The sequence below is a fragment of the Prorops nasuta genome, unplaced genomic scaffold, assembly GCF_024137725.1.
Source record: "Prorops nasuta isolate Cenicafe-Biocafe unplaced genomic scaffold, Cenicafe_Pnas_1.2 PNAS00016, whole genome shotgun sequence".
NCBI lineage: Eukaryota > Metazoa > Arthropoda > Insecta > Hymenoptera > Bethylidae > Prorops > Prorops nasuta.
Genome location: NW_027116813.1, coordinates 5,972,355 through 5,990,087, shown reverse-complemented (window position 1 = coordinate 5,990,087; position 17,733 = coordinate 5,972,355). Strand labels below are relative to the sequence as shown.

The window sequence follows — 17,733 nt, the reverse complement described above, 5'->3', positions numbered from 1 at the left end:
TTTGATACTAGCAGGTCAATAGTACGACCGAAAGATTGATGGGCATCATGGTTTTAATATCAAGTGGGTTGTTATTGTGAATGTGGAGCAACATCCGAGGACAGATGATTTGTCAGAATTGCCGTGTCGGAGATGATAGGTTGAGAAGTGATTGGTTAGGGGAATATAGTTAGAAATAGTTAGGCTATTATGGAGTATAGCGGTAATATGTTGAGAATAACGAGTGAGCGTTAGGTACAACGATATATAAACAAATCGGAGTTAGTAATGTAAAGTGGGATAGTAAATAAACAAGACGTAGAAGGGGGGGGGGGCGGAAGTAATATGCTGAGTGAATTAAGTGACAGTATCACGATAGGGAGTACGGAAAAACGGAAGTATTCGGGGCGGAGGTTAGGAAAAATTTAAATATTCTCCGACATATACATGTATTTGTCTAACGCATGACGACTCTTCTTGGTCGGTAAAACAGGCAAACTTTATATTTGAATTAGCTGCATTAGTTTTTCAAAAGAATCTTCGACATTTTAGAACGTATTTACTTCTTTCTGGTTTTAAATTACTGAGAACTCTTCTTGAGAGCGCTACAACCCCCTGTTTTCAATATTATTAATATTTTTAAAAATATTGTTGTTTATAATTTAAAAGAAAAAAAAATGTTTTAATCAGATTCTAAGCCTGTAGCGCTCTTAAGCACTTTTAAACAAGTAATTTCAACCTCTACTAAAAAATTCATATTTTTATTATTTTCGTAGATAAGCTTGAATTAAATCTTTCGTCGATCGTGGATCCCCTTAATAGGTTAATTGGAATGTTTTACAATATTATTTAAACTAAGACTATGTATTTGCCGCATTTTTTTTTTACAAATAAAGCTTGTTTTTGTGGGATAAAAATACGAATTTGACAAAATATTATGTTTTATTCGAAAGTATGAAATGGTTATAGTGACCCGAGGCTTTTGAGAAAAATATATTTCTAGATTCATTATATCAATCATCATTGATCATACTAAAAAATCAATCTTATTAGTCTTTCGTTTACAAGAGAAGAAAATTCATATGTTATCAGTCTTTTCATATCTTTTTATTTAAAATCCGCCATATATTTTTTAATATCATCGAAAGTCAATTTAGAAACCGAAAATTGGAACTGAATGCCTAAAAATGATAGGTAACTTAGTTTTGATTTTCACTCCTATTTTTTCTATTGAGATGGGAGCTGAAATTTTAAAAAACAAATTTGATCTTTTTGTCGTTAATGGATTAAATTTCAATGCCCTCAGCTATGTTTTTGCTGAAGATAGATATTTTTCTTTGTAAAGCAGTAAAGACAGTGATGTTAAAATAAAGGGTATATCAATATTTGTGTATGCTCACTTGAAAGAGTAATGATGAATTGAATTTAACACGTTCGCACGCGCGAATTCAAAAACTCCTCTAGAAATAGTCAGGTGCATTACAATCTATTTGACGTTATACTTTTTTCCCGTTTTTTAATATTGTTACGAATCGTAACTCCGCACGGAATACTTTACACTGTTTTATAATAATAGCCAAACAATTTAAAAAATGAGTAAGAAAAAAATTTGTACGCACTCTATGAAAGGATTTTTGATCGGACCATGCATGGGCCATAACTGACGTAAGTTCAATTAGATTCTTCTGGTAGTATTACCTTGCTTAGGCCGATCATAGCAAAATGATCGGACGATAACCTTGGACCAATATTATACGCACATCGTTAGCCAGATGTCAGGCCAATACCGGCCAATTCGTCAGCTAATGATAGCACTTAGCCAAGTTTGCTACATAGAAGCAGCAATATGTAGGTGTGATTTGCGACGAGGCTCAGTTCGCTGTTCTGTTGCAAGTGTAGATGTTTATACTAGTTGACAATCGAAAGTCCGGTATTGGTATAAATTCGGCCAATCGACTTGATCGGCATTTCGTATATGGAACGCTAAGCTAATAACTTGCAGTGATTCTACAAAGATTTCTAAGAGCTAGTGGGATATACGTGTACACTTAAGACTGTATCTGTGTATGACTAATTTCTCAATCATTCCTTCATTCATTTCTTTTAAGGGGGTAGTCTAATGTGAACACCTCTAAAAACGATCATATTCAACAATATTTTTTTCAAGAACTGTTGCATATAATAAACCAAACTTTTTTTCCTGGAAAGGTAAAGATTAGGAGAATAAGAAACTATTGTTTTAATAATGTATTAATGTTTAGCAATTTATTTATTTACATTTTCTTGAACTAACAGAAATAAAAACTGGTTCCTCTGATGCAGATAATTCCATCCATCCCAAATATCCGAAACCAAAAATCGATTAATATTTTTAATTTGTGATAGTGCCACTATCGTTGGAACTTCAGTTTTTAAATTTCCTTGTAAAATAATAAAATGGCGACAATTTTTGCAGAATTAAAGGAAAAACTCGTTTCTTTTCTCACGAATCACTACAAAATTATATGTTACAATCAAAATTTTAACATGATTGAGGTTCCGACGATAGCTACGAATGTGTTAAATTTTCAATTCGGTATCTTAACCGTTTTTCCGAAATCACCTGCGCCAAGTTAAAAAATGTCATTTCGAGAGAAACTCGGTAAAAGTTTTATCTAATTAAAACTCATATTAAACATATTTGCACGGCTAATTAGTAATGCCACGTAGAAGCATCATTCCTTCGGCATCTTCCATATATATATTTTCATATATATGTATATTTGTAAACTCAAGTATAATTATGAAACAGCTGCTCTAAATACTTATCCGTATACCTGCTGTGAAACTCCAGTACGCCCCAAAGGACGCGCAGCTATAGCGTCAATTCCGAAACATTATAGGTCTTAAAAAAAGAAGAAATCAACTTAATCCACTATAGGATATCGATTCTATTATCATAAACTTTCGAAAAATGCAAAAAAAATCTATCGATATTTTTGCACTGCCACATTATACTACCCCCTTAAAAAATTACGTGACAACGCCATTTACTATATTTCTCTTTCCTGAACATGTTAGTCTCTTTTACTTACCAAAACGAACATATATTATAACACGCTCATACATTCATACTCGCGCTCAATTTTCTAATTTCTGAAATTGCTTTGTAACAATATTTTTAGCTTAATTTACCAGTAGATCACTACGTCCCTATGTCAAAATTATTTTCTACAGTCATTGTGTCCACGATGGGCTGCCTCACGTCTATTAATTAAAGCCAGGGTAACCTACCGGTGGGTCACCAAGTCGCAAACTTCGTTAGTCACATTCCCGATAAATTGGTAATTTTTTTACTTATTTTAGCATTATGAATTTGCCAAGATAACATAAAATGGCGTACTGTACTTTACGCCTGATAGATGATGCCGATCACGTAATATCGTCATTTCATGGAAATATAACAAATACTCATTGAATAATTTCTTCCTTAGTCAGTACTGTCGGAACACATACCGTGTTAGTCAGACAATATTTACAATTGGATAAAATCGGACTTAATTTATATAATTTGATAGTTAATTATAAAAATATTGACAGAAAGTCAGAAATAATAGAAAATAGCATAATTGATGGAAATATCAGCATTCATTTTTATCGTACAAGAAACAAACTTTGCCTGTAAAAAAGGCGGCAAGTACATATATCATCCAGCGTAAATAATATAGTAAAATGAAACATTGCAATCAAAAAAATTAGTGAAATTTAAATATTTAGCAAGTATATATTTCTATATTGGTAAAGTTAAAATTGAAAAAAAAGCAACACAAAAAAGATACTTGCCGGGCCCATGATGTTCATACGTAAGTCGTTATCTCACAATACAAACGTTACTTCTCGTAATTTCAAAGTATATCTATTTAATTTTATTGCATATAACGGGCCCCCAGCAAGTAACTTTTTTGTGTTGCTATATTTTCTTTTCAAAATTATGACTTTTGCCACTATAAAAATATATACTTGTCTAATATTTGGATTGCATTAATTTTTTTAATTGAAATGTTTTATTTTACTATATTATTTATGCTAAACGATTTATGTACTCGCCCCTTTTTTTACAGGCGAAGCTTGTTTTTTGTGGGTTTCTATATTATTATTGAGTTATACAAGTCAGAATTCAGAGCACACACGTATTTAAGGCATAATCTTTAAGCGCATTTTACTTAAAATGCTATTTTTTGTGCCGTATACGTTAACTTAAAAACCTACTGAATAGATTTCGCTGAAACTTTAAGGGATTGCATTCCCCTTAACCCTTTACAGTTCGCTTTTCCCTCTAAAGAGACATAATATTCTTAGTATTATAATAGCAGAGTGCAAAGGGTTAATGGAGTACCTATTATTTTTCATGCTTGCAACGAAACTGAGTGGGCGATGTCACCTATCGAGCGTAACATCAAATTCCTAATTTTACATTACATTCAGATTAACAATCTTAATAATTCAAAGTTATTCATTTGCGGGATAAGTAGCTGAGGATGAATAGTCTTAAAATAGGAAAATATTGATATATCCTTTATACAGTACAAACAGTATGTTTAATAAAATAATGAAATATGATGGCTTTAAAATAATAAATATATTTTCTAATTTAGGGATAGACAGAAGCTGATAAAGTATGTGACTGAAAAAGCATATCCTGTAAGTACTTTATATTTATTAAAATTGTTTAGTAGTAAAACTAAGTATTATCTAAATGTACCTCATAATTTCTAGGAAATTGTCTTTAATGCTTCAAAAAAAATAATTAATTGGAAATTTTTACAATCTTTACAACCACCTAAAGTTGTACATGCAAGACATACAAGCTTTTTAAGAGATGACAATATTTTTGCTCAAGTGACTGTTCGATTACATACTCAACAGGTATGTTTTATTGTTTTAAATTCGTGTTATTTTTATTCTGGATTTTGTTATTAACCCATTCGCTGCCAAGCCTAAATTATATGAAGTCATTCCCATTGCCATTTATATTTTGAGTGTTATTGTTTACCAAAACCCTGTTATTTCTTGGTAAGTGCACATATATTATCATACATAATCATTTACAAGCAGAAAACTAAAGACGAGTATACTCGTCGTTGGCATTATGAAGGCAGAAGGACTCGATATCCTTCTTCGTATTTCCGTACGTTTTAGTAGAAAAACAAATAATTGAAGTTGATTTTTGCGTGAAAGATCACTCTCTATAAGAAATAAAGTATTACTTTTGTAAAAAATTTTATTTATAGTATTTTTCAAGTTTTTTACATATTTATATTATGCTTGTGGCAAACATAAATTTGCTAATTCAAAAGCCTGCATGTTATAATATATTCAAAGTAGGACGAGTATACTCGTCCTTGGCAGCGAATGGGTTAAATTAAGTAATCTAAAGACACGCTAGTGTTACGACGCCAAGTAGATACCGTCGAGCACTGCCATGTAACTTATACAGCAACTTTGCTCACTCCAACCTCAAAATCAATTTTAATTTAATTTATCGTAATGAATGATTGGCTTACATGATAAAGCTGTAGTTTTATTGAAGTATATTTTGAAAAGCTTTTAACCCTTAGAAGCACATATTTTTCTATTAATTATTTTGACATGAAAACTCTTACTCGGGGGTTTTTGGGGTCGCTGAATATGAATCTGCAAGTAGAATTCTTATTTTTAAATGGATTAGATGGAAATTTAAATTTTCGATATGGAAAAATGTTAAAAAACTACATTTCACCCTCCAAATAGTAAAAAATTCTGACTAAGCAATAGATAATTATAATACTAGTTACTTTCGAGTGTGCGAACGTAATTTGACCCTTCGCGCACGAGTGATGCATTCAGCGACCACGAAAACCCCCGAGTAGTTATTTTTAGAGCAGAATATGTGATATAAATAATTTCACGGTCCGCCATTCTGAATCCGCCATTTTTAATTTTGAAAAAGTGACCCCGGAATTGTAATCAGCATACCTGAAGCCCCCAAGTCTAAAATTTCGTAAAAATTGAACAATAAATAAGCTCTATAATAATTTTTTTCTGAAAAATTATCGTTTTTTTGTTATTTGTTTATTTATAACAATTTGATAACAAATTAAATGGTAATTTTTATGAGACAGTATTGTAGAAAAGCCTCTTAGCTTGTAGAAAAACCAATAACCATCTATAGATACCAATAAATAAAACTTTTACAGAGAAAAATGTCCAATAGAATATGTGGTACACCGTAAGTACCACTGTACCACTATGCTTATAAGGGTTAACTAAGACCTTTTTCGTATGAAACAGATCATTATTAGCACTAATCGTATCGAGGATTCTAATACACCTGTGTTTATATTGAAACAGGTGATCTGAGCATCAAATGGTAACTGTTATGTTAAACAACAAGATTGGTACAATCTTTTAGAGTCTTTATTTATCCGTATTAATGTAACATATATGTATCCGCAAAAAGTATATCTTCTAAAAGTGTCAATTATATGAAAGGCCTCGTTCGAAGAGATTACACATGTAGTGTTTCAGAGACGTAGCAATTTCCTTTCTACAAAAAAAACTATTTTATTCAGATATACAAATGTTTATCAAACGAACAAAACAAAAAAATTTTTATACAACTTAAGAGCTTAAGATAATATTCGCAAAATTATATAGATCTGACTCAATTGGTCTATTATAGAAATTATTAAAATCTCTTGATTCCTGTGTCCAACCCGCAGTCTTTTTAATTAGTTCTATATTAACACCTTTAATCAAAGCCGAAGATGTTGCAGCATGTCTCGTTGAATGTGCTGTAAACATATTTACATCTATACCGCTATTTCCTAATACTGTTTTAATCCACCTTGACAGCGTTTGTGTTGTAACTTCTTTAAATGGTTCTTTCCAAGTAATAAATAATTTTTTACATTCTCCTCTTATGTTTTTTGTGCTTTCTAAATACTTTTCTAAATGTTTTCCTTAAATTGCGGTAAAAGAATTACTGGATTTTCCCGGTTCGGTCTTGAGATTTTAATGATATCTAAAATATGTATTTCAAAACCTCTATTATTCTTTTTAATATGGTTTATATTAATGGTAAATAAAGTTTGAACACGGTGAGCTGAGCAAAGGGCTAATAAAGTCACCATTTTAAATGGTAATTCTTTAAGTGATAAGGATTCCAGGGGAAACATTTTTTCTAAATATTTTAAAACAATGGAGACATCCCATGTGTAGGAATATTTTAGTAAGTTAGGTCTAAGCCTGAATATCCCCTTGAAAAACCAGTTTACATTAAGGTGATCACCTATTTTGTCTTTTGAAATAAGAGTAATTGCACTCCTATAATTATTTAGTGTTCCATATGCTGCTCCTTCTTTAAATTTTTGAGTCAAAAAAATTATTAAGTCTGATTGAGTCGGATGAAAAGGATCTATTTTCTTTAATTTTGTGAAATTCCACCAATGTTTTAATGCTGATGCATATCTCTTTATAGTTTCTTCGCCTAAAGATTCCATAAATATTTCTATAGCCTCTTTTGGTATATTCTTTTCTAGGAAGGCTTTCCCGATACAATTCCTGCCATTAAAACAATCTTCGCTAAATTCCTTTGATTGGTCGTGTGAACGAATACGATTGATTTAGATTTGATATACATAGGTTTTGTGACTAAAATAGTTATGAGCATTGGAAATCATAGTTGGTTTTCCTATTTGGGAACTACTAAAATATCTTTGGCACCATCTACTTTAACTTTCCTTAAAACCCTTAACCCTACCGGAGTCAAAATCTAAGATCTGCTATAAACCTAAACAATTCTACCAAAAGGAAAATTTAGAATTATACCAGAAACTATTTTGTATATAAACCAAATCCTACAAAAGTCTGAAAAATGTCGGAAAGTGAACAATTCAGCAGTGTTTTGAATTAAATAAGATTTCTAAAATCCTGCACAATCCTTTTTAAGTCTTTCTGTAGACTTGATAGTAGAGAATAGGATTTAGATTCTTTATACGCTAGCATTTATAAAACTTTAGATTAATTAAATATTAAGAGCCTATATAACTCTGCATTACATTATATTTTAAAGTGTACACTGCAAATAATAAGTGTATTGTTTTGATGCACTTATGTAAATCTAAGAAATATTTCCTTCTATCGATGAAACAGTTGATTGACTTAATTAATATATAATAAATGAAAAAAAATCTTGTTTTATTTTAATAAATTGTGATATTAAAACAATTAACAGAATATTATTATCAAAGTGATATCTAATTCATTAAATTAAATATCACATTGCCAAAACGAAATATCTCATTATTCCAATGCAATCTTGCGTAACATGTGATTGGCACAACTGTAGAATCAAAGTGATATTTCTTTATTGTAAATTGATATTTAATACATTAGATTAAATATCACAATGTCATAACAAAATATCGCATTATTTTAATGCAACTAATCACAGCATGCCAGTTACAGCCTTAGAAGTAAAGTGATATTTCATTAAGGTAAATCGAAATTTAATACATTCAATTAAATATCGCATTGTATTAAAAAGGAATAAATATTGACGATGACAAAATATAAAGTTGATACAATTAAATATTTTTTAAAAAGAAATTGTTGGATCCTTTTTACACTCTTATTTCTGTTTTTCTCTTTCACATTTTTATTGTCATCCTATGACGTGTTCCTTCTCTCTCTCTCCTCTCTCTCTCTCTTAAGTCTTTCTTCATGAAATGTAACTAATCTGAAATCATGTAGTATAAATTAGCTTAGATAATTAAATATTCAACAATTTGAATGAAGACATTTTGTTATATTTACCTTTTTCGTTTCATAATGACCATCTATATAGTTCCACGTGTATATATACAATATTCATACCTTTAACCTAATTGATCTGAATAAATTATTACTATAATGAAATGAATACATATTCACACTTACCTTGCATAGTATATGTAGACTCAGAGAGCTTTTCATATATATACAAATACTAATTTACTGAATCACTAGCTAGAAAAGGACTAATTGCAGTGCGCCACCTATTGATGATTTTAGTAATAATATTGTCCAAAGAACTATAAAATTAAAAACAATTAAAGGACATTTAGTATTTTACAATAAGATTTAATTGCTTTCTGTAGTATATAGTTTTGCATATTCATAAAAATTCAACAAAATATCTTTCTCAATTTAGACAATATGAAATGGGAGCAATACAATAATAGAAAGATACTAGGTCACATCACAAAGATTTAGCCTTCAAAATAAACTGAAAATTAGTTGAAATCGTCTGCAATTTTTTAATAGAAACTTTTAGTTACTTAGCATATACTAGTGTTATATATTTCGAATTAGGCCAATCAATAACGAAATAATTAAGTTTGTTTTAAAATGTAGGCGCGCGGTAAACTTTTCGACTGTTACACAACGATCACGTAAACTATTTAATTAAAAAACATACGAACCTATATTAAAATATATACGACAAAATAGTATTTCGTCCAATGAGTTCGTTCATCTTAATAAATAATTATTTGATTTCATCAATAATTATTTTGCAAAAAGTATATTTATTATTTTTAAAGAAGTACTTTTTGATACAATCAAATAGGATTAATAAAATAACATTTAATTGAGTCTAAAAAATATTTTTCTCGGTTTGATTGTATACACTTTCAAACAATATATCTTGGAAAATAAAGAACTAAAGATAATATAATTATAAAGAGTTTGCGAAGATTCGATATATAAATATTTAGCATGTAAGTAATACAACGCAAACCCAGATAACATTTTGTGTGCAGATTGGCAGCAGATTGCTAACAAAAGTGCTCAAATGTTGTTGTCAGATTGCCATCAAGTATAGAAACATTTGACTTGGTATTTGCCGTCAGAACCAGCACATACTAGTCTTCTAGCAGAATGGCGCCAAAAACAAAACGGAATCTGTATACATAACCTGAGCGCAGATTTATAGCAGATTTGCGACAGAGTCTGCAGTACAGGCTCTGACAGCAGATTCAAAACAAAAACAAAGCAGGATTTGTTACTCTATGTACGCTCTTTAAAATGTTACCCAATAAAACCAAAAATGTTGAATCAACGTAATTTCTTAACGCGTTATCTATAGTTGAAACAACGTGCCCTATGTCGCCAAAATCCACGTTTCTATCAACGGTTGATTTAACGTTTACACAACGGTTAATTTAACGTTTCTGTCCGCTTGAAAAAATTTTAGGATGAATAAATTGAATCGCGTGAATAATTTAACACTTAAATTTGCATTAAAATCACAAAATATTATAAGTTATCATTATACAATCAATTTTTACTAAAAAAAAAAAGAAAAAATATTAGGAGATGGCTGGACGCGAACCTGCGTGCAGCAGGTTTTTCCTCCTACACGTAATCTATATGAATTAATTGTCTTTATATTGATTTCTATCAATCATCGAATCTTACACACTATAATAATCTGCATCCTAGAAGCACAGCGGACGATCCTTCGAGTCTCCTTTCTCCTGGAATTGGCTACAAATCGTAAAATAGCTGAAAGAATTTCTAACATGGCGCGCACCTTAACCACTAAGCTACGTTAGCATATGATAGATCGTTACAATTTTGATGAATATGCAACTGTTATTGAAAATCACCTTACATTATTTTTTATTTCGAATTAAATCCTAAAAATCTTTGTTGTTAAATATTTTCATAAATTACAATTTTTTAATCATTTGAATAAATATGACTAAAAACAATATTTGAACTGTTTCCTTGACATAATTTCAGTTCACGAAGAAAACGTTGTGCTAACATCATTTAATCGTTGCATCTATAGAAAAAATCAATATTTAAAATACATTAGAAAGATTCCATCAATTCTACCGTTTCATATTAGTTGTGGAGAAAAACGTTGCTTCATCAACAGAAGTTAAACGTTATTTCTCTTGGAGAATACAACGTACGTTTAAAAAATGTTAGAAAGATGCCTTGTATTCAACCGTTTCGAATTGGTTATGGGTAAATACGTTGTTCCCTCAACGTCAATTAAACGTTATTTCTTCTGGATATTTATCATTATATGTTTAAAAATTTTCAGATATTATAATTAATACAATTTTAAACGATGTACCACCTAGTGGCTTTAACGTTGTTCTAAAAGACGGCGTCATGTTTATCGTTCTGCGCATGCGTCATACGGCGTAAGACATTTAAATCAAGTACGCAGAGTCTGCTGTGTTTCTGCTGCAAATCTGCTGCAGGCTCTGCCGCAGAGTCTACTGCGTTCCTGCTGTAAATCTGCTGCAGGTTCACTTGCGTTTCTGCTACAAATGTACTGTAGGTTCTGTCACATAAAGCGATATCATATTGTTGTTAATATGTTAGCAGAAACTGACAAGTCAGGTTCTGTTTCCAATATGGTGTCATTTTGTTGACTGGATTTTGTAGCAGAATTTCGTTTACTTTTGCACAATCGGATAAGGCTATCTGGGAAAATTTCCTTTAATTAAAATAATTTATTACGATTAAACGGGAAGTAATTTCTAGTGCTCCTTTTCAATGAAGCATTAATTTTTATCTTAAAGATTTTTCATTAGAATATTACATTTTCAGATATTTACAATTATAAATTTGAAAACGTCGACTACATTCTTCAAATACTTCGATTAAATAATATATCATTATATGGATATTTTTAAACAAAATAACTTTTAATAAAAGCACGGTGATCTTTGAATACCTTTTGTAATAAGATATCCTATATATTTTATACAGGCCTGAAATGAAACCAAACGAGAAGCAATGACATATGATTTGTAACATTTTAATAAAATATTAAACATTCAAATAAAATATATCATATATACATATCCAACTACTAATACATGTATACAGTTCTTATATAAAGAGCAGTAATTTTAGAACATAAGTAATATCATAAATTCTTAAAAATATTTTAATTTATTAACAAAAAAATGTATTATTATAGTCAGAATTAATTTCTTTATCATTGTCCCTTATTAATAACAATGTTTTTTAATGAAATATAATATTTCCAGATTTTTTTAAATCTGATAGATTACTGCTCATTGCTCTTATCATTCTCATTAAAATTAAAAGGTGAATTGGGATGAGCAGAAGCTGGATCAAGTAGAAGATAGGGATTAGAATGTACACACACACACACACACACACACACGAAAATGAGAAAAATTATAGAAATGAAAAAGGGAACGTGAATTAAGATTATCTTTTAAGTACAGAAAACATATGTGAATCCATCCGATAAAATATATGCAATATAAGGTAAATAACGTAGCAACATTTTTTGAGAAACTATATCAAAGTCGGAAGTCTTCTCAACCTTATATGCATGGTAGTGAGGAACGAATTATATTGTTCTCATTTTTCGTAATATGAAATAAACTTCTTTGCCATCCTGAATTAATATATGATCGATTTGTCCAAAATATAGAAATATATCATCTGTGCTCATAGCTATCAATAAACCCTTTTTGTATGTTGTTCCATTAACTTTAACAGAAGAAGTAATAGTAGCTAATTCATGACGCACACTCTTAGGGATCTTATCTTTAATATCAGAGTAACCAACTATATTCATTAAATTTAAGCTACTTTCTTTTCCAGTTACCAAATCATCAGCAAATCCTGTATTGCATAAAAATCTATAATTTAACTTTAATTGTTATTTCATAGCAATTGTTTTCGCAATATTGAGTCTTGTATTAATAGTTTTCGCTGTTTCCTTTATGTTTTTATGTTTACCTTCAAATCGACTGCATCAAAATTGTTTTATAGGCCATATTATACGTATTAACGATGAATAAAGAATTAAGAAATTGTGTTTGGCTTCAAAAATTCGTTAAAAAGTTGCAAATATAGTTCGTGATGCTCTGATATAAGATCTTTTAATAAGTTACATGTTGCTTCATTTACGCTCTGAGCATATATAATACAAATGCTTTCGCGAAGCAGAATATAAAGTTGCTAATATTTATTATTCATTGCAACTTTGTCACCAATTATTAAACCCAAGTTTGTAACCAAAAAGTACATTTCAGATGATGAAAGCACAAGAACTTCATTTTTTAATGCTTTTTCAGAAATGCTTAGCAATATATTTTTATAACTACAACTAGCAGAATGAAAAAATTGAATTTTATTTTTTAAAGTTTCAAGGGTAAAACATTTTTCTTTGTAAATTAAGGCATTCAATATTTTAGCAATATCGTAACGGCAAATTCCTTCTGTTATATCGTGCATTGGATCTAGAAATATATTTTCAGTTACGTGAAAACTAGGAATAGTGTTAAAAATACATCCCCCCTTTCTTGAATGTCATTATTTTTATTAACAATAATTTCATTGTAATTATTTTTTGTTCGCAAAGCATTTCTGTCCTCTTTTATCTGCTTATGACATATATATTTGTCCGCTAAACAAATTCTACAAAAATAATTGGAGTTAAAACTTCTAACAAACCCTAAGATTGTATTTAAACCTAAATTATCTCCGGTAAGTAAAATAACAGGTAAATAAACTTGTATGATTTTTCTGTTAATATTCATAGAAATACCATTTGTCTGAAAGGATATGAGATTATTTATAGTGTATGAAAACATTCTACTATTTCCAACTCTACTATGATCAATAACTTTGTGAAGTTGTAATAAAAATATATTTTCCAATTTACTTTGAAATATTTCCGGTAAACATACTGTAACGTGTTTTGTTAGCGAGGTTAGTCGTCGTAAAATCGTCCGGTTCTTTTGACCGAGAGGGATTAAAATAATATTGACAAGCTCAATGTTCGGTTATATATACAGTTTATTATATATATAGTAATAACTATGTACACGGTATATTACAAAGCTCATACAATTACTTAACCTAGTTGTGTGTGTGTAGTCTGCCGCTGCAGGTGTGTACTTACATACTATGGTCCGGGTCTTATATATTCGCCCGCGGGTGGCGCGTCGGTCGGTAGCCTTACGGCGGGGCTACGGTAGGCGGCGCGGCGGTCGGTCGGCACACGGAAGGGCCACGGAATACGGCGGTAGACGGCAAGATGGCGGCTTATACCATAACCTGAAAAGAAATGGCCGTTGGTCCGAAGAATTCCTGGACACGGGGTGTTCGGACGATGCGGAGAACTCCTGTAGCAGGACTGCTCGGAGAAATCCTGAGCGGGGATAGGAGTACGCGGAGAACTCCTGCGTGGTCGGGGATAGGAGTGTATCCGGAGAGCTTCTGGATACGGGACGGACTCCAGTACTGTTAGATCGTGCCGGATTTCTCTCCCCACCACACGACCGTAGTCTCACTAACACACGATCAACCGGTAGCATCTGTGAGACATCCCTACTCATTCGCCACTCCCTAGTCACGCACACCATTGTAGCGATACGTGCGTGTCTCGGCTGCCTTCGCTGGGTCTCGGACGGATTCGGCACAACTGCAGAGCGAGAGAGAGAGAGAGAGAGAGCAGTATGGTTTTCTCGGCCCTCTCAATCTCCCCCAATCTTAACTGTCTCTTAGCCAAGAAAGAGTGGCAAAATCCTTTTCAGCCGGCACGGCAAGTGCAGTCCAGTCAAATCAATAAAAATAATTACCAAAAAATCGAAAATTTTCTATTATTTTTTTTTAAGTGGTAAATCCTAAGGAGCGAAAATTTGCAAAATTCAAACTCCTAAGGGGTTCGCTAACAGGGAGGGGGGGGGGGGTGAAAAGGGGGTAACCAAAAATAGTTCGACTCCTGTACTTCGTAGAATAACAATTTTTTTTATTTAACTTAGAAAAATATTCTCTACAATTATTATAGGACAATATTTTTTGTAGCGAAATCGGTTAAAAAGTTATTCCGGAAAAAGGAATACAAATTTTGCAATGTTAACTTATTTAATTTAATATTTTGAATTCGGCTATTTTAATCGAAAATATGTTTAAATATTTTTTGTAGGGTATTTAATTAACTAGAATGTAAGTTAGTTAAAATATGATTTTTGTCAAATGGAACCTTAGGTAGGGTACATCGCGCGAAGTTTATTACTTTAATGACTTATTTTGCTCAGCGAATGAAGTACACATCTTTACTTGCTATTCTTTATGTTCAAACGTTGAGCTCCTCGTGTTTCTAATATATTTACGAAAAATGCTTTAAATAATAAACTCATTTCCACCCTACCCTGGAGGTAGATTTGGAGGCGCATTTTTTTTTAACGTGGTATCCCCGGAAGGTATATTCTACAGGAATGCTTTTTTAGCCAACTTTAACACAATTATAACGAAATTTGTTAAAGAGAACACTGCCAAGACGCGCATTTGGAAACATTGGTGGCCTGGCCTAGTTTTGCCAAAATCGTCGGATAGTATTTTATTTTAGTAGTATAATCTGCTAACAATTGCATTTTTTATTTATTTTTGAGTCCAATATGTTAATGGTTATTAAAAAAAATCCTTGCAATGAAAAAAAATTAAAAAATTTTAAACTTCGCCAAGACTCGAACACGAGCCCGCCGCGTGACAAACGGAGACCTTACCATCTGCGCTACTGCGCTCACTTGGTGTACCAGAGGCAAAACAGCTTTTTAAAGACTTATTACAATTCTTTCATTAACCCGTCATAAACGTTCAAGGATTAGCAACAATAATAAATACATTTATTTACACACCATTATTGCACTAAATTTATTATGTTTTTCATTTGAAGCATACATTTTGCATGAAGATACGACAGTTTAAGGGTGTTCATGCAGTACTCTAAATACAAAAATGTTCATACGCTCAATTATCATAACTCAATTGAGTGATCTTATAATATATGTTACGTCTAGTCGAATAATTTATGGTAATTGAGCGTATGAATACTTTTGTATTTAGAGTATTGCATGAATACCCTTAAAATGTCGTATCTTTATGCAAAATGTATGCTTCAAATGAAAAATATAATAAATTTAGTGCAATAATGGTGTGTAAATAAATGTATTTATTTGGGACTAAACTGATCCTCCACTATACCTCCACAGACTCACCAACACGCAGAGCTGCATATAACCATCCGTGAGATCACTCCACTGCTGCCTCTCTAAACGTTGCACACATAGCATTAATGCAGTACATGCATGTTTCGGACTCCTTCGTTTAGCTTCGGTATACTTCAAGTACGAGAAAGGCTACAGCGTGATAGTTCTCTCAGACCTCTCTTTCTCGTGCTCGATCTACGTTCGTTTACTTCGTTTAGCCAACTAGCCAAGCCGAACTAGTCGAAGCAAAATCCTTTTCGGCCAGCTCTGATAGAAGCCGGCCAAATTTAATGTATAATGATGAAATATTTATAGGCAGTCATTGACTTATTACATTTTATAATAAATAAAGAAATGCGATCATAATAAGTAGCATTCATCAATTTTGTTACGACTTATATGTTATGTATGATTGTTAAAAAGATTTATTTTTTAATTTTTTATTGAATATAGTAGGTTATTGACAATAAAAAAAAACATAATAATTTTAAAAAATTGAAAAAGTTTGTACGAGCTTGCGAAAATCGAACTCGAGCCCGAAGAAACATAGGTAAGCGCCTTACCATCTGCGCTACGTCACTTGTTTGATAAATTAGAGGTAAATTCGCCTGTTAGATCGATGAAAGCTTTCTTTATTAAGTTTAACATACAGAAGAAAATATGAGCTATAACCATATAGATATTGAATTAGTACATCTTTAATAACAGAGAAAATTATTTTTTTACATAATTATAAATATTCATGACCTAACAGCTCTAGATTCAAAAGGTGGCTCTAACATTATTAAGATTATTTTTGAAAGCTGTAAAATTAAAAATAAATGACCATAGATTTGTATTTGGGATTTAGTTTCTTAGTTTCATTGTATTCTATTTATTTTAATATAGCTCATATATAGAAAAACGGCCAATGGCTCTTAATAAGTAAACACTCACAGCTGCCAGAAATGAGGCGATGTTCCTAAACAAAGTATTTATATGACATATACTGTATTAAAAGACTATCAGAAGAAAATCCCAAATACAAATCTTAGATTGCTTATTTTCAATTTTACAACTTTTAAAACTAATTTTTCAATAATATTAGAGTTGCTTTTTGAAGTTAAAGTTGTTAAGTTATGAATTTTTACAATTACATAAAAAAATAATTATCTGTGTTATTAAAGATGTACTAATTCAATATCTATATAGTGTTGCCAGAAACAAGACCGTCAGTCTACGGAATTTCCCCCTCCATTTGCTACCACAAAAGCAGGTTTCGTTCCCGTGAGCCATCCCCGCATCTACCGCTGCTCGATGGTCACAAAAACAAGTAGAAGCATGCGTACATATATATATGTGTCGACTGGTTTCGCTCGCTTTCGGCTATCCTCAGATTCAAGAGAGAAAGGTGATACTTTCTCGCACCTCTCTGTCTTTCTTGCTGTTAGTGTCTAGCAGACGATTCGAGACAAAATCTTTCCGCTTCACTTTGCCGAAAATCTACAAATATTCAATGCTATTTATATTTGCAGCCCAATGTTTTTATACATGTTTTTCACCATATTTATTTATAAGCATTGACTTATTATAATCAATAATAAATTAAGGAAATGCGCGTTTGATATGTAATAATAATTTTAACGAAAATTTCATCGTTATATTTCGCTTGTTTCCGTAAAAACTGCATTTCTTCAATTTATTATGGATTGTA

General features: G+C 31.3%; 1 protein-coding gene across 1 annotated transcript in view; it reads left to right on the top strand.

Moving 5' to 3' along the window:
* The window catches only part of LOC136779343 (large ribosomal subunit protein mL45-like), a 139,698-nt gene that overhangs the window by 108,620 nt on the left and 13,345 nt on the right, over positions 1–17,733 (top strand). Inside the window, exons 4-5 of the mRNA XM_066736875.1 lie at positions 4,614–4,659; positions 4,735–4,884. Coding sequence (XP_066592972.1) covers positions 4,614–4,659; positions 4,735–4,884 — 196 coding nt within the window. The remainder of the gene's footprint in view (positions 1–4,613; positions 4,660–4,734; positions 4,885–17,733) is intronic.